Source organism: Harmonia axyridis, chromosome 3, assembly GCF_914767665.1.
Source record: "Harmonia axyridis chromosome 3, icHarAxyr1.1, whole genome shotgun sequence".
NCBI lineage: Eukaryota > Metazoa > Arthropoda > Insecta > Coleoptera > Coccinellidae > Harmonia > Harmonia axyridis.
The window spans coordinates 39,440,276-39,459,145 of NC_059503.1; the positions used below are offsets into that span (position 1 = coordinate 39,440,276).

General features: G+C 34.6%; 3 protein-coding genes across 3 annotated transcripts in view; 1 reads left to right on the plus strand and 2 right to left on the minus strand.

Annotated features, from left to right (window-relative positions):
* Positions 1–3,508, plus strand: part of LOC123675012 (facilitated trehalose transporter Tret1-2 homolog) — a 56,969-nt gene extending 53,461 nt beyond the window's left edge. Inside the window, exon 11 of the mRNA XM_045610237.1 lies at positions 2,506–3,508. Coding sequence (XP_045466193.1) covers positions 2,506–2,966 — 461 coding nt within the window. The 3' untranslated portion in view covers positions 2,967–3,508. The remainder of the gene's footprint in view (positions 1–2,505) is intronic.
* A 2,640-nt stretch (positions 3,509–6,148) lies between these two features.
* On the minus strand, positions 6,149–6,910 carry LOC123675303 (craniofacial development protein 2-like). The gene has a single exon (XM_045610650.1). The coding sequence runs from the start codon at positions 6,908–6,910 to the stop codon at positions 6,149–6,151; it is 762 nt and encodes a 253-aa protein (XP_045466606.1).
* An 11,150-nt stretch (positions 6,911–18,060) lies between these two features.
* LOC123675014 (60S ribosomal protein L27-like) lies at positions 18,061–18,549 on the minus strand. The gene has a single exon (XM_045610238.1). The coding sequence runs from the start codon at positions 18,496–18,498 to the stop codon at positions 18,091–18,093; it is 408 nt and encodes a 135-aa protein (XP_045466194.1). The 5' UTR covers positions 18,499–18,549; the 3' UTR covers positions 18,061–18,090.
* Between the last annotated feature and the right edge of the window lie 321 nt (positions 18,550–18,870).

An 18,870-nucleotide genomic window follows, 5' to 3' on the forward strand; every position in this document is an offset into this window, starting at 1 on the left:
CCCAATATAGCCATAGTATAAAAAAATAAATAATAACGAATTAAAAAGATGGTGAGTTCAAAGGAAAATATATCATCCAGTAGGAATAACTGAAATGTTCTTTTGTAAATACAATGAGTCATTATGGAAGTTGTTCAATATGTATAGTTCCATTTTTTTTTAATTGGTAGGTACCCATATATTTGAATGCGAATTCATAAAATATGGAACCTGATAGGAAAATGATATAGAAGAGTGGAGTGTTTGGGAATATAAATCGTGTCCTTTGAATGAACATTAACATGATGCATTTAAGAACGAAACCAGGCAAGCAATAAGGGAGAATTACGTCTAATTCTATTGAAAAATAAAGCGAGAGAGTGCAGCTGCCTTCCATGTTTTATATTCAGCAAATCAATGCATTTGAGACTGTAAGTTACCGGTTCATACTTTCTGATCTCATGAATGCACCTTAAACATGAATTATGTAAACCCTGGATTCGCTCATCATCCACAACAGTTGAGCGGGGACTGTAGATTTCATCACAAAAGTTTAGATGAGAAAGAACCAGCGAGTCACGGAGAATTTACCTACTTATTATTTCTGTTTTCAAGTATTTCTGACATTGATACAGTCTCAAACTCAAATAGACTTTATTCAAGCAAATCGAAATGTGCTTAGAAAATCTTAAATCTGTGTCCATAGTTAAGACTAGGTTTCTTACACTTTCCTGAAAGTCAATCGTCTCTCCCCCAACATTATTCCCCGCTAAAATCCAGCAAAAACTCTTTTCTATCATTTCTACCACCGAAAAGAAGGCATGTTGACTTGCTGATGTTCAACTTCACACAATGTTCTGGAGAAATTTTACTTATTCTATATGAGCCGAAGTTCAGGGTACTTTTAGCTTGCTCAGCCTCATAGGGTTTGGAAGAAAATTTCAGTTGGCTGTCATCTACATAGAAATACAACCTTGCTGAAAGACAAACAAAACAACAAATATAATTAATGAAAAGCAGAGGTCCAATAATGAAACCCTGCAGCATCCCAGAAGTCGAGCTCACAAAAGAAGACAACACACCATCAAGAAGTGCCGCTTGGGATCGAGATCCGAGATAGTTCTCCACCAGTTTAATGGCTTCTCGAGAAAACCCAATGTAATGGAGAATCGCTAACAATAACTTCATGATTTATTGAGTCAAACGCTTTGGTAAAATCATGATTGTTAGTATACCCCGATCAAAAGACTCAATGATCTCATCATGCGATGCAGCAACTATGTCCACTTCTGAAACTAAATAACAAGCTTTTCACAAAACTATACCTACCCAATATTTCTGAACTCCTAAGAACAGATCCGATTGGAATGAGATTTAGGGCCCTCGCAGACTGCAGACTTTTTATCGGCCGATAGTTTGGTCGGCTTCTTAATCAGTATGGAGATTCATTCCGTATCGGCCGATAAAAAAGTTTGATGGGCTACCCGATTACATTCAAACTAATCTGTCGGCCAACTATCGGCCGACTGTTTAATCAGTATTGGCGCATACACGCCTGCGCATACATGACGATTGTTTAGTCGGCCGATAGTTCAGTTCGCTCTGTGATTTGGCGTCGTGTGCGTGTATTTTTAATATGGCGTCGCCCAAATCATAATTGTTGATTGTAGAAAGTTCGAGAATATTCGGCCGGCTGTTGGATAGTCTGCGCCCTGTTCACCAACCAAACTGTTTAGTTGGCTCGGTGTGCGCACTTTCAGCCCAACCCGACCAAACTATCGGCCGATAAAAAGTCTGCAGTCTGCGGGGGCCCTTAGTGTGTATATTCAGAATAAAGTTCGCGCCAAATTTTCTGAATTTCTAAATTCAAAATGAATATAGAAAAACAATACTCAATATTTCACAACAAAACCTTCCGAGTGGAGCTTTTGCGGGTAGATAAAGATAATAGTATCAAACTTAATGCGAAATTTCCTTATTGTTGAACTCATCATCTGAACCATAGAAAATTCAACCTCAATATCCAAAAAACTCAATATTTCTTCAGCAATAGGCAGATATGTCAAAGTTGTACCTACAAGTAGAATAACCACTTCTTTATGAACGAATTCTATTGTAATATTACCTATATATTGTGAAACATTATATTATATCAAATGAATTAAGAGACAACAAATTGCAATTGCTTTTTTGCATTACTTTGATTTATATTGTTATTATTTCTAAGATATTCTATGATCGGTGAAAAAATCTGAGTATAAGCTACGGTTTTATGAATTCGCCCTTGGATATAATCCTTGAAATGTCTTACACGAGCGTGAGTCTAAATTATTCAGGAAAAAGGAACAATAGATATCAAAACTTAATTTTTCCGAAAATTATGCTATTTCAAATATTTTCGACATAACACATTTATAGGATTTTGAAATAGTGTCAATAGGTATATACTGAAATATATTTTCAAAACATTTTTAATTGTGCATATTTTCATGTTTTTTTTCAATATCTATCATTTTATTTTTTCAGAGCAGACTGATATGACATGGGTGCCAGTTTTAGCTTTGGCGATGTACGTAGTAACATCGATGATAGGACTGCTCAGCATTCCATGGACCATGACAGCTGAACTCTTTCCTATCGAGATAAGAGGCATAGCACATAGCTTCACAAATGGATTCGCCAATCTACTTATGTTTTTCTCTATTCAAAGCTATTACAGTTTATGTCACCTCTTGGGCGGTGTATCTGGCATACAATACTTTTTCGCTATTATTTCCATTGGTGGAGCAGTTTACTCCTACGTGTTCCTCCCCGAGACCCATATGAAAAAGTTGAGTCAGATACAGGAGTACTTCATTCACAACACTATGTATTTGGGTCAGAAGAAAAAACCAACCAAAAGGTCTTCAAATGGTCGTAAACGAATATCTAATAAAGATATAGTTAAAACGAATGATAAATCACAAAATCAAGTATTGCTTACTTAGTTAATGAGTGGAATCGACGACGGAACTCCTCTATACAGAGTCTCCTCAATACAATAACGAGCATATTGGTCTTTATCAGCAAGTCTTGGAAAAAAAACACCAACCCAAAATTTAAAAAAAAAATATTGTGATAGAATTTGTGATAATGAATTCGGTGAAAACTGGAACAGAACTTTGTTCGATTCAGAGTTGATATTTACAATAAGTTCTTCAAATTTGATAGTATTATTTTGCCTCTGTTTGAATTAAATACTTTTACAACTATATTAATTATAGCCTATTTCAGAGTGTTCTGATATTAACTTAGTTACATCATATACCCTTGTCAAAATGAAGTATTATAACCAATATGCTCGTTATCATTTACATGACTTAATTTTTCAAATTTTTTTTTCATCCCAGTAAGCCAATAATAATTTTTTTTTTATTTTTGACATTTTATTACACATACCTAATCATTCCTTATTAATGAAATCAGGGATCATATTTGTGAGAATTTATAATGATCTTTTTCGATCAATAAATGTTATGGAGCAGGCTCATATTACTATTTATTTGTTTAAACCCTTCACATTGATTTTCAAACCGAATTAGAATAGGTATTCTGAAAAAAACGATAATAAGATATACTTATTCATCCGAATATGATTGATTACAAAAAATAAATCATTTATCTATTTAATAGGTAATAAGGGTTGAGATTGGTTGGACCAATAAACCCATCTTCTAAGATGAAAAATATCTCCTAAAATATTAACTTCCGACAACAAAATTTCTATTTATTTATAGATGTTGCGTTAAATCGAGATAAAGTCCACTCATTCGTAAAATGGAGTTGACGTCATCATCATCATTATTCATCATACAACCCTTTGCGTCCATTGTTGGACATAGGTCTCTCCCATTCTTTTCCACTCGCTTCTGTCCTGTGCTGTCCGAATCCAGTTATGTGATATTCTTTTTATGTCGTCCGTCCATCGTGTAGGCAGTCTTCCCCTACTTCTTTTGTCTGATCGTGGTCTCCACTCCAGCAATCGCTTCGTCCACTGTTCCCGTCTCATCCATGCGACATGACCTGCCCAGTTCCATTTAAGTTTGGCCACAACGGTGATAACATCTTCTACGCCAGTTCTCCTTCGTAGGTCTTCATTTTTTATGTGATCTCTCAGAGTTACACCCAGCATAGACCTTTCCATCCTTCTTTGCACCACTTCAAGTTTTCTGGCAGTTGCAGTTGTCAATGTTAGGGTTTTTTTTTTTTTTTAAACGACTTTATTCTTCAATTAGATACAACAAGGCGACATTTAGCCTGAAGCTACTCTCACATGTAACCTCATCATACCATAACATGTACAACACATCCATGACCTAGCCGGGATTCGAACCCGGTACCTTCGGAATCACAGCCGTCTCCCAAACCACTGCGCCACCGAAGGTAGATGGTTTCGGCGCCATATGTTAGAACCGGAAGCACGCACTTATTAAACGCCTTTCTTTTTAGGTGGATAGGAATATTACCCTTGAAAATATCCTTTAGTCTTCCATAGGCCGCCCATGCGAGAGTGAGTCTTCTATTCAGTTCAGTTGTCTGATTATCTCTCGAAATACGAACTTCGTGGCCAAGATATATATAGGCTTCGACCCTTTCAACCTCACAACCATCGATGTCGATATTAGAACTGGTAACCAGATTTGTCATGAATTTTGACCTACTCATATTAATTTTTAGCCCAATTTCCTCGCATGTCTTCATCAAGTCAGATATCATTTCTTTTATTTCCCCGAGATTATCAGAAATAAGTACGATGTCATCAGCAAAGCGTAAGTTATTAAGGTATTTTCCGTCAATACAAATGCCTTTCTTATCCCAATTCATCTGTTTGAATGCTCTCTCAAGGACTGTTATGAACAATTTTGGGGACATTGTGTCGCCTTGTCTCACCCCACGTCCAATGGGTGTGCGGTCAGTGTTCTCAAACAATTTTACCGTCATTGAAGCATTTTTATATATGTTGTTAATAAGTTTGGAGTATCGAAAATCTACTCTACATTCTTGAAGCGCTTGCATAACTGCCTTCAACTCAACTGTATCGAAAGCCTTGTGGAAGTCGATGAACGCCAATACCAAGGGTCTATTTGTCTATTATATTCATTTGTTTTTTCAATGAGTGTTTTTATACTTTGGAGGTGGTCATTTGTTCCGAATCTGCGGCGAAAACCCGCTTGTTCTACAGGTTGATAGAGATCAATTTTGTTTTCCAGCCGTGTGGTTATAATCCTAGTGAAGAGCTTATAAAGGTGACTGAGTAGACTTATTGGCCGGTAATTCTCTAAATCGACTGTGTCTCCCTTTTTATGGAGTAATATGACGATGGAATCATGCCATCTCTTGGGGATCGAGCTATTGAAGAGGCAGAGGTTAAAGAGATCTCTTAATTTTTCAAGTAAACTCTGGCCACCTATTTTGGTTGCATCCGACATTATATTGTCTTCACCTGGTGATCGATTGTTTTTTGTTTTCTTTAAGGCCAGTTCGATCTCTCCTATGGTAATATCAGGTATTTCTTCTGATCCTTGGTTGACAATACCTTTTTTCGAAGTTAAGAAATCTGCCTCGTATTCCTCGTCTACCTCTTGACGGCTTTTATACAGCATTTGATAGAATTCCTCCACAGTCTTCAGTATCTCGTTTCTATTTGTTGAAATATGGCCTTGTTTGTTTTTAAGTTTATGTATTTCTCCCTTTCCATTTCTCAGTCTTCTGCGCAACACCTTCATACTTTTGTTATTCTCTATAGTCTCCTCAATCTTCTTTTTTTTGTATTTTCTGATGTGGTTTCTTATGGCTTTGGATATTTGTTTGTTCATTGCTTTCATCTCTTCTTTGGTGGTCGTTTTCTGGCTTCCTTTGTGTCTTCTTTCTTTCATCAATAGTTCAGTTGATGCACTTACTTTTTCTTCTTTTTGTGTTTTTGGGCAATACTTTTCGCTCGCAGATAATGCTTTGACTATAGCGTCATTCAATTTCTCGATGTTTTCTTCCTTATCTGATTCTTCCAAAAGATGACTAATATTTTTTTGAAAACCATCTATATCGGTTGGAGGATGCCAAGGTTTTCTCTGTGATTTGGTCATCATGTTTCGACGCTCTTTCTTTAGGTTCAGAACTATTTTTGCTCTAACTATACGATGGTCGCTACTTGTGGAAACCTATTTAATACTGATACATCTTTGACCGTATTTCTGTTATCAGCTATTATGAAGTCGATCTCATTTTTTGTTCGACTATATGGGCCCTTCCAGGTCCACCTTCGATTAAGTTTATTGTAGAAAAAACTATTCATGAGAAATAAGTTGTTTTGTAAGAGGAATCCGAGAAGCATCTCGCCGCGATCATTCCTGCCCTCCGAACCGAAACTTCCAAGAGCAGTCTCCAAGTCGCTAGACTTCAATCCAACCTTTGCGTTGAAATCCTCACATAAGAATGTGAAATGGGTTCTCTGATCCTCCCAAGCCTTGCTCACATCGTCATAGAAGAGGTCCACTTCCTCATCGGCCTGATTGGTGGTTGGTGCGTATACTTGAATAATCTTCATACAGTATCGCTTGTTCAATCTGAGTATCACATAAATTACTCTAGGGGAAATTTTCTTGATGGACACGATGCTCGGATCATGACGCTTGTGAATTAGAAAACCAGTGCCCCCGATCGAAGAGTTCTCGTTTCCAGCATGGTAGAAAATGTGGCCTGATTTTAGTTTACAGAGCTGCTCTCCCCGTCTTCTAACTTCACCGAGACCGACGACATCCCATTTAATTTGTTCTAGTTCAATCAATCGTTCTTCTGAGTGTAATGATCTTACATTATATGTTGCCAGGTACAGTTTCCAAGTCTTTGATGATGCTTTCCTCGATACCAATTTTTTGCCGAATCTCCGAATCATAAAGATTTGCTCTATTACGAAATATTATATAAAATTTGAAGATAAAATAAGGTGGCTGAATGAAATGGGGTATTTCGAACAATAAGTGGTTTAATCAAATTAATGAGAACTTCATTATTTATCGCGTTGAGCAATTGCCTCGGACCGCTCTGATTGCTCTATTTCTTTCGTTTATTACATCCAGATTGAAGGGAGTATGTTATTATTATTCACAAAAACAAGAGTTGAGAATAAATTCTATAAACTCAAATAGTATTGTCTACGAAAAAATGTTCACACGTAGAAATTGCACACAGAAAAAAAGAAATCCTTCAAGAAAACACAGACGATGCCACTCTCCACCTGTCGAAGGCATTAATAAAACTTCCCCGACAACATCCTCAGGTAAACTGTTCCAAACGTTTTTCACATATATCCTCTGAGATCATTCAAGTTTTTCCTAAACATGTCGCGAATCTCATCTCCGAAATGACCGCGAAGGAAACGGTATGTTATGATCAAATCTCCTCTTTGGCGTTTGCTTCTGAAGGAGGGGAGGTCAAAAATCCTGAGACGATCCTCGTAGGATGGACGATCCCAATGATAGGGAATACGCGTTTTCCATCTTGCATCGACTCCGGTAAATCCCCGTCATGTTTCATAGATGGCCATCAGACTGGGCCAACGTACTCAAGTATCGGTTTTACATATGTAGTGAAAAGCATACAGCAGAAACGTATTCACCCCCGAACATCTTGCTGATACAATGAGTCAAGCGTTTGGCTCTGGGGCAAATGGAGGAGACATGCTCAGACCTCTGCAAATCATCAGTCACCACCAGCCCAAGATCGCAATAGTTGGATACAGATTTCACAGATTCCCCATCATATATCCATTCGGCAATCGATAAAGAAAATCTAATCAATCGGATGATGATATTTTTGGTTGGACGTTTTCGAAAGAGCAAATCGATTTGAACCTCAAAGTTTATCTTTTGTCTAACTTTGTTGTGATGTTTCAAGCTATCCCGCTTCGTTTTCAAAGATCGTAGTAATCTGTGGTTGGATTCAAAATAAAATTGAAATGTAGGAAAACTATCTCAAAATATTGAACCACCTCATAAAACAAAAGAAATAAATTGCAACGTATATTTTATAAGTTTTGGTTATGGTATTTAATTTGATTCAATTCAATTTTATACAATATCAATACAGTTCTATTATTAAAAAATAAACCCAGTGTGAGAACCAAGACACAGGTATTCAATGTCTGTCCGACTCTGGTCGAAGTTATCTGTAACTAGTGTACAATCCCAAGTGCTAAAGAAGTGCTAGAGCATAAATATATTTATTATTCATATTTATTATTCCATTAAAATTAGAATAACAATACTAACAGTTCTCTGCCAATCGGTTGAAAAACCATGAATATTGCTATTTCAATTTTAATAATAATAAATAAAGAGAGAAAGATCAATAAAAGTTATATGTGGCGAGGAGAGAGCTTGGTAAGACAAAAAAAAAACGACGAAAAAAAGATAAAAAATAAATGATAGTAACATAGAGAAGCAGAATCTGTTGGATCTCTGGTCACGTGACTAAAATATCCGCCCGCTTTCGGATAGTATAGCCATAGAACCATAGAAATCAAACCGAGACTCTTGCCTCTGGTAATCTTTCCACATTTATATTACGAGAGGCGTATGAAGATTGTAGACAATATGATTAAGAGGGAATATCACCACACGACTGCTAAGTTCAAATCGAAATTAGAGATATTTCTTCTAACAAATCACCGATTGTTATAGGATTTCTCACATAATTTCTTTAGACGATACTCTACATGAAAGAAAGTCAATATTATTAATTTGCAAATGGAAGAAAGTCAATATTTTTGATTTGCGAATAAAAAAAAATATAATTTCTACTTCATTTCCTGATCTACCAAACCACAAATCTTGTCTACATATATCCTGCTCACAAATATCCTTGTATATGTATAAATCTACAAATATTCTTTGCCCACGAATTTATCTTACCAACTGTATCTATCTCTACAGGTCAACAGGATTATTTTTTTTCGGCACATTATAATTAAGTATTATAGTTATGATCATCATTCTTGCTCAACTTCGGTTAACTAATTGGAAAAAATAAAACAATAAATCATGGAAATTCCTTTCAAATAATGGTATTTTCATAATTTTCTCTACGAGATAATACCAAGTTTCCATGGCCATGCAATATCTACATAGTTATTATCATATATATGGTTTATTAAAAAGGTTTATTATATCATTTCATCTCGAAACTGCGTATGTTCATATATCATATAATCAGGAAAAATTAAGCTTTCAAAAAATAGCACAGATATCTAGTGTTCCCATTTGAAAAAACAAAACTTTGGGTCATAGCTTCGTAATTAAAAACCCTTTTGAAAAAAAGAGCACGCCACTGGATTCTACGTAAAAAAGTGCCTGTATGATGTTTCAATGTCAGAGCTCTATCATCAGTATTAACGGAGATGCAAATGTTTTTCGATATCACCATTTTTCCAATTTTCGTTTATAACTCGAAAACAAAAGAAGGTGGCCAAAAATGGATACTACCCTTGTTAGTTTCTCAGAAAAAGAGACCGAGAAGGGGGTATCAGATTTTGTCTATCACCTCTGGTTTAAAAGTTGTAGTGCTAAAACATGGAAATTTGCCCACCATGTAAAAGATGTTTCTTGTCATCCTACTTTTTTATGATGCTTATACCAGTTTATCGAATATTTATAAATATTCGCTATAGGATGGGTCATGAAGCTCCAGAACTTATTTTTTCTCGAAATAGAAGCTGCTGATTTAGAGTAAATTTTTAACAAGTTTTTACGACGAAACTACAAGAGACCAAAAATTGTGGTACTGGTCCTGAGTTTCTTTTCACATTTTTCCAAATTACCAGTGGTTCACGAACAAAAGTTTCTGGAGGAAATAAGCTGGCACTTTTCCAGAAAAAATATCACCCTATAGATTTGCATTCAAAATTAGCATATAATAATAATAATAATAATAATAATAAACTTTATTTGCAGATAATATACAACAGAAATAACCAATCAATCAAAAAACATACTTCTATATATCCTATAATTTTATCTGCAAAAAGGAGACTTACGACAGTAAGACTGTTTATATGTAAGCTCCCAAAAGTTCACCAAGAACAAAAAAAGATTCCAGCACTGAGCATATAGCTGGATACATTGAGAAAAAAAAAATTTTCTTTCGTACATTTAGTGAACTTAAATAGATAACTTGAAGAGAAAAAAAAAAAAAAAAACCATCGGAGATCAAGCCTGCGTCCACATAGCTTAGGACCTAAGCCTAAAGTGAACCTGTCAACAAAAATTGTGTGTATGACTTTTTGATTTGATATCACATTATGAAAGATTTAAGTAGGAATATCTATGCCAAATTCAAGTTGAATATCTTGTGAAGGGAAGGTCCTATAAGAAAAAACTTGAAAAAATTAAACTTTATCTCGAAGGCAAAATATTTGTGGGTATATGTTATAGGACTTTTTCCTTCGAAACTAAGGTCTTCACAAATTGTAATTTGAATGCAATACATACATACAGCAACGCAATAATACAGTTCAGTTCTTTGACAACCGCAGTTTTGAAATTCTATGACGCGAATGATACAAAAAACCGAAAACAACAGGTGAGTGTAAACCGCTGACGAATGCAAAAATCGAAAATGATAAACAAGGGGTGATTCGGCAAAGCAAATGGATAAAGGAAAATGATAAAATTTCGAAATAGACGTGCTCCTATAGTGCAATGAAATTTATCATCTTGAATTGAACTCATGAGCCTTGTCGATTTCAAAAAAGAGTAAACTGATAATTGGTTCATTTTATATATGCAAAAAATTTTCGTTCGTCGTCTTGCGAGAATACTGAAATTTTATATTTTGGATTTTGGGGGGGTGATTACCTTCAGTAACCTCCCCCCCATTAATACGCCCTTAAATTTAGGTATGTTCTATGATATCTCGAATATTAATGTCGAATTTCAAGAGGATCGTATCATCCGAAATTTCCATTTAGATAAACTAAACTGACAGTAATGTTATGGTCATGGTAAATTACTCCTCATATCTAGGTATTTATATACAGGGTGGTCCAGATTTTTGTTCAATAATTTCGGCGTCGGATAGAACAACTTTTTTCATGAGAAAAAGTTCATATAAACATAAAAAAAGATTCGAAAAAATCAGTTTTTCACTTATAACTCTAATATTATTACATTCACTCTTTCAATTTTAAGGTATTTGAATCTAGATAATGTAGTGTTTTGAATTAGGTATATGTGTCCTCCCAAATAATCCAGCTATCTCAGATATAGGGAAGATATAGCGTAGATACAGGATAAAACTTTTTCTAATGAAAATCTACTCCACTGTGTTTTTTTGAAGATTATTATTCCATTTCTAAAATCAACAGTCTTTTAATAAAACGAAAGATCTCTTGAATTTTTTCATAGAATGTACCGTTTTCGAGAATATTTCCTTCCTGTCAAAAATTCTATGTAAATGGAATGCAATTATCGAAAATTAGAGCAAATATTTCCCTCCTGTCAAAAATTCTATGTATATGGAGAACAATTATCGAAAATTACAGCGATAATTGCATTGTAGGAAGCGAAACTGCACTGCGATAATTGTCCTGTTCATAGATGCATAGTTTCTATGCATCTTACACAGTTCGAATCTATGGCATCTATGGAATCTATGTCACTTTGATAAGTTAACAGTTTATTCATGAAATATTCTCCCGAATTACACTCGTGCATCAAAATGACCGGATAATTTCGCATTTCAGCGCGTTTTCTTTGAAAAATTGCATTCGGTAATTTTCATTTTTGGAGAAAGAGCCCGACACCGAAGGTGGAGGGCTCTTGAAATGAAACTCTTGAAAATGAACTCATGCAGTTTTTATGACAACACGCTGTCATGCAAAATAATCGGTAATTTTGATGCACTTGTGCAATAACTTACGATAATCGAGTACATCAAACACTTTCCACAAAAATATACAAAAAAAATTTTTTTCAAATTTTCCAAATTAGTGATAAATGAAAGTACAAAAAATGGCTTATTTAATTAAAAAGCTTTCAGATGGAATTTAATATAACATTTCAGAAAGAACATTCATCAGACACTCAATAAATAAAATATATTTACAAGAATTGTTCAAAATATGAGCCATTTCATTTAACACACCCTCGCACCGATGCAAAATTTGAATTTGCTGAATGAGGAACAATAATTTATTTTTGTAGATATAGTGCTTGCTTTGTACTCGATTTTCTCGAAAACTATACACATTCTATGTAAAAAATTGAGGACACCTTTTTTTAGTGGAACACTGTTTATTTCAGAAATGGAATAATTTTCTCCAAAAAAAGGCAGTGACGTAGATTTTCAAAAGGAAATGGATCATCGCACCCATATATATATATACGCCACTGGATAATTTTGACAGGAGATACTTACCTATTTCGAAACATTACCTTATCTAGACTAAAAATTGAAATTATGAATGAAAAGTTATAAATAAAAAACTGATGTTCATATAATTATGAACTTTTCTTCATTAAAAGAGTTGTTCCATCCGACGCCAAAGTTACTGAACTAAAATCTTCACCACCCTGTAAACAGTTTGTTGGTCCATAAGGCCGCAATAGGTGCATGACCGAACGAGCTCTCAAGAGCTCGTAACACCATTCTTTTCATAAGAGAAACTCAAGTTTGAGATCTTTCATTGAATGATATACAGAGAAATCTAATCTGATTCCACTACCTTTGAAAAAATGATTGCATTGTTTACTCAGTTTATCTTTGGGCTCCACAATTATGAATAATAGTTTACGTACCTACTGAAAAACGTTCAAAATTTATGGAGTGACCCCATGCAATTTTCTTCAGATAAAAATAGTTGTAAAACTGCTCGTGCACTTCCGTTGAAATATAATGAATATTTCTGATTGAAATGAGATGAATTGGATATCCGAGTCAATCCAGCTATTTTTCCGATTCAATGGTAACCCAATATTCTTCCTCTAAAAATTCATCAATAAAATTAAAATCGACATAACGCAGAATTACGTGCAACAGAAAATTCCGAGCATATTGTCCAAAGATCACTCGCCTTCAATTTGAAGCATAATCAAGAAACTCGATCTCAAGTAAGGAAATCGACATCCGACAGATGAGATGAAACCGAAGATCCGAAGATCGGCGTAACGATCTTATACATCTCGAATGACGTCTAAGACCTTCGTATCTTGAGAATTATCAGGAGTTTTAATAAATTGGAAATTGGAGGAAAATTGATCAGCCCGTTAGATTGCACGTGTTTTGGTGTGGGCGATGCACCATCTCTCAGTACTTTTCAGTACTAGGTATGTAGGTTTATTCGAGGTAATTTTGAATATACTTCGAATTCGAAACAATCATTTATCTATTTATCCAACTAAGTATTTATCACTAGTTTCGATAAATGCTAAACATAACTAAGATATAGTTGAGGAAATGCGGACAAAATGACTTACTGTTCAGTGTTTAATCATATATTCTTGATGGTTATTGCAATAATACTCCCATTTTGGTACAAAATACTAACTTTGGTTAATTGTTTTCAAGTATTTCAAGCTGAGAATTGAATTGACCTACAAAAATAAAAGATATAAGAAGTTATTTTGACTACTAAAAAAATCCGTTTTGTCCGTATACTAAGGACAAAATGACACACTAGCAATGGACATAATGACATAGATAATATTTAGAAGTAAAGTTCGCAAATAAACGTTTTGGTTCTTTTCGAGACAGTAGCAAACGATTAAAGAGCCCAGTGAAAAAACTGAATGCAACGTGGCCACTGTACACCAGGTGTCATGACAATATTTGTTAAATATTGAATATGTATTCTTGTTATTACGGTTTGTCCATCAGGATAGTATGTCATTTTGTCCGATACGCACTTTTTATAATATTGAAGCACAATTTCAAAATAAAACCAATGTTCATCTCAAAACATATACATATTATCACCTCATAACCGTAATAACAAGAATACATTCAATATTTAACAAATATTGTCATGACACTCTCCAGAAGCAATGTAGAAACAAAGTGAATAAAAAAAATCAACCGACCAAAACACATTTGTGGCTATTGCACCAGTGAAACAGACGGTAGGATGTCATTTTCTTCGTAGAATTGTCATCATCACAAGCAGGACCGGAATCACTGTAAAACCCCGATCTATAAGGCGCCAATTTTGACAAATCTAATAGTATATTATATTATAAGGATTAAAAGTGCATCTTTTTTTACGAGCAATATTTGCAGTTGCGAGGGGGAGCGCAGAGCAGCCGAGCAAATGCAAAATTGCGAGTAAAAATAGGCACTTTTAGTCCGTATGATATATACTATGTTTTCTCCAACCAAGTCAAAATTAAAATAAAATTTAGTTTCATTCAAAAATCGTTAATAATTTGGTGATGAATTTGAACACCTATTAATTATAAAAGCGATAGCAAATCGGTAGTAATGATAGATATCTGGTATTGTTGGTAAATATTGATTGTTGATAATTTTTGTAGTAGTTTTTACGCTGCTTTCAAAATGAATCCTGAACACGATGAAAATATACCTACCTGCAATGGTTAGATATAATTCTTTTGTACTGTGTGTACTAATATGTTAAGAGTGAATAAATAAAGTTATAAAGTTATATATTGGAAAGTGCCGAAGCAGTATATCAAAATCTTTTGCCACCCGAATCTCGCCAAGTTTATGAACTTGCATATCAGCGATTCATGGGTTGGTGTAAAGAAAAAAAATGTGCAAAACTATGCGGAGAGTGTTCTTATGGTGTATTTCTCAAATTTAACGAAGACCGTCAAGCCATCCACTCTTTGGTCACAGTATTCAATGTTGCGATCCACACTGGATATCAAAAATGGTGTGGATATTAGTAAATATTCAAAATTACTAGCATTATTAAAAAGGCAAAGTGATGGATAGATACCTAAAAAGTCGAGGGTTTTTACAAAGGAGAAAGTGGATCGGTTCCTGGATATGGCACCTGATAATGTATATTTGATGATAAAGGTTGTTCTAGTATTAGGAATTGGAGGTGCTATGCGTTGTGACGAACTAGTTCATTTGAAAATTGATGACATTGAAGATATGGACTCGGTCCTGGTCGTAAAAATTTTGCAGACAAAAACAAGAAACCCCGTTTGTTTTTGTTGTTTGAAGTTATAAAATTGGAAGGAGTATACTGGACATTCGCTAAGAAGAAACCAGAACATCTGCTACACTTCTTATTGATGGTGGTGGTGACCTCACTTGTCTTAAAAGACATGGAGGTTGAAAATCGAGTACGGTAGCAGAAGGATATATTGAAGAATCACGTATCAACAAAGAGAATACTGCCAGAAAAATATTGCAACCTGACAAAGAAGGTACAAATACCTGGTCAGATATTTCCTCGAATGTTTCATCAACAGTTACGGAGAATATTTTGAGTTGTTCTAACATCAATGAAAAATCTTTTGAATTGTTCGAAAATTGTAAGTGATAATTTCAGGGGTGCTTTGAGTTTTGGCAATAATTGTTCCAATTGAACATTCAATATCACTATAAATAACAAATAAATACCTATATATAGTTGCCCAATTAGTTTGTTTTACTAAGTATGTAAGAGACCATGTTTTTCTCTTCAAATTTCAATTAGAGAGCTCAAATGCAATTACTTTTAGTCCTAGGATTAAAAGCAGCGTTTTTAATCCTAGGATTAAAAGTGTTGCTAAGCAACGAGCAAATTTTTGTACGGTAAGGGAATTGATGGCTTTTGCACCTGAAAATAGTACAAAAATGTCAACATTTTTTGATGGTTGGAGAAAAAAGTTTATTTTGTCCGCATTTCCTATAATTTATGGAAGAAAATAAGAGATTCTCCCGGTAATTTAAAAAAAAGTTCTTTAAACATGGGTCCCAAACGCTTTGTTTTCGATACAGGGTGTTGATGTTGGATTTTTTTCGAATTTTTTTCTCATAGCTTTTGCAAATCACAAGATATTCAAATGAAATTTGGCATAGTTATTCCAATGGAGAGTTTACATGACGTGTTATGCCAACCTCGCAAATCTACAGGGCGGCTTATTTTTTGAAACAGTGCCCCCTTTTTTCCTCCAAAACTCTTTTTTGGTGGACCACTAATAGTTTGAAAAAATGTGAAAAGATACTGTGATCTGATACCAAACTTTTTGGTGTTTCTTGTAGTTTTGTCGTATGTGCTACCCATTTCGAGAAAAATTTAAAAAAATTCTCGGTAAGCTGTGATGAATAAATTAATTATTAGTTGTTTAGGGTTTAGAGACATCATTTCAATCAATTCTACACCAAATTGAAGATGAATTCCTTGGTATTAAAATAAACTCCAGAAAACTTCTCCAAAACTGTTGATATAAAGGAAAAAAACTATGTATTTATAGTCTAATTTCTTAACATTTTTAGAATTCACGCTCAGTTTATTATTATACAAAGACCGTCTTTTTCACTATCTTCCTCTTTTTGTTTCACTTTGGCATCTTGATTTCTTTCGTAGATATATGTATGCAAATAAAAGCCTGGAATTATATAAACAGGCCAAGCTATATTAAGGATTAGGCCGGTTTATCAAGAACAGCATGTACGAATTATTATTTATTTGAAACGGAGCTCTGAATGCTCAACATTACATACAAAACTTTCCTAAAGAAGCTGTAGTTCCCTATGCTCCACTTTTTGGAAATGACTTCATTTCAATGCACGATGGTGCAAGCAGTATCATGTAGCAAATATTGTTAACCAATATTTGGATGATGTTGATATGCAACGATTAGTATGGCCTGCATGTAGCCAGGATCTGAATCCGATTGAACATCTCTGGGATGAATTTTCAAGAAACATTCGTCGTTGTCCTATACTAACCGAATCTCTTGACGAGCTGTGTTTTGCATTGCAATCTATGCGCAATTCCTCAGAACGCATTATTCGTCTTATCAATTCCATGTCTTGTCGAATGCATGCTAAAGGTGGGCATACGAAGTATTGAAATATGTTGATTATGTTTTTTCTTGTTGAATATTAAAACATTATCAATAAATTTTTTTCTCTGAAACCATTCCAGGCTTTTATTTGAATACGTGTATCTTCAAGAAAAATCAAGATATCGATGTGAAATAAAACCTGAAAGATGGCGAAACGGATGGTTTTTGTAATAAACTGAGCGTGAGCTCTACAAATTTCCCGAACTGTTAAACAGAAAATTGACTACGAAAACAGGTTTTTTTTCTTGTATAAATAAGCTATCAACATTTCTGGAAAACTTTCCTAGTGTTTGTTTTGATACCAAAGAATTTATCTTTAATTTGGCGTAGAAACAATTGAAAACGATAAAAAAATTACGAAATTTCATAAGCACAATTTAAGGTGGCCGAGATTTTTTAGCGGTGAGTGTATTTAAGTTTACGTTCCCCAAATGGAGCGCTATAGGTATTATTTCATTGCGGTCTCTGTAATTTTTGAATTTTGAGCCGGGATACAGGAAACGATCTGTCTTCAAATTGGACTATCAGTCTGGACGATAACTTCCGAATGGATGGAAAGAACTGAAAACTTGAAACTTTCAGGGAAAAAAAAATATTACTTTGCATTGTATTTTTTCGATTTTCTCCACAGGAAAAATTAAATGCTCAAATGGTATTTGACAAGAATGGTCATGAGATTGTTTTCAAAGGTATTGTAATTTTTGGTGGACAGCTGTCAACTTTTGGCGATGATAAACTCGAAAAAACTGAGCTAAGTGGTGTCATACACTTTTTTCATCTAGAAACAATTTAAAATTCAAAATTATTCACGAAATGAAAGACCCATCCGTTCAGAGGAATATTATTTTATTTAGGTACATGAAATGATAAATTAGGTTTTTAATAATCAGTTGTCAGGATCAAAAACCTATTCCTTGTGAAATTGAACATATTCTTATTCTGCATATTACACATTGCAGTAACCGATGACAATAATAATCTGCCAGGCTGATTAACTTAGAAATATAATAAAATATACAAAAACTTTATTTTATCCTTTATTTATAGATGTTTCTTAGAATCTTAATTTTTGGAAGAACCATTTGTTCTTTCCTTGTTTGTATCGTTCTTCAAACTTGACTCTAGTTTGGAATCGCACCTTCTTCCTCTTCATTGGATCTTTAAGGTCCTTAGGTGTAACTTTAAGGTCAGAGGTCAAATCAACACTGTACCTAGTTGGCATGATGTGATTGTAATTTATGACCTTGACGAAAGCCTTTATTTTGGACCTCTTGTGAATTTTTCCTTTTCCCATTCTGCTGTGTACCTTTCTGGGATATCTGTCAATACCTGCAACTAGTGCATGTCCGTATTGTTTTTCGGAAGTTCCATCATCATAGTTTTTAACGATAACGGCTTTCCTTCCCGCGTAACGACCTCCAAGGATCAGTACGACTTTACCAGATTTCATTATTTTACCCATCTTGATTGTTGATTTAAACTTGTTACCATAACCAACAATCCCCGACTAAAAAGCTGATTGTGATAACCAATCCCAGGCTATTGATATAATCAGTGTTCCGAAGTTATAAGAGCTGTTAGCGGCTGTATAATGGCCGATAATGATAAGATTGGGTTCTTATGATCTTCGAACACCTAATAAGTTGTTACGCTGAGGATTACTTTCTTCGCAGTGGCGTCGCTTCTCTGCAATTTGAGGTATTAAGTTCCAGTGTTCTGAAGGTTTTCTGAAAATACTTTTTTTTTTTGTGTTGAAGCAGGGGGAATCCATTCACAGACGAACCTTATCCAAAGGAACTAGTGTGAGGGTCCAGGCTCATCAAGAGCGAGAATA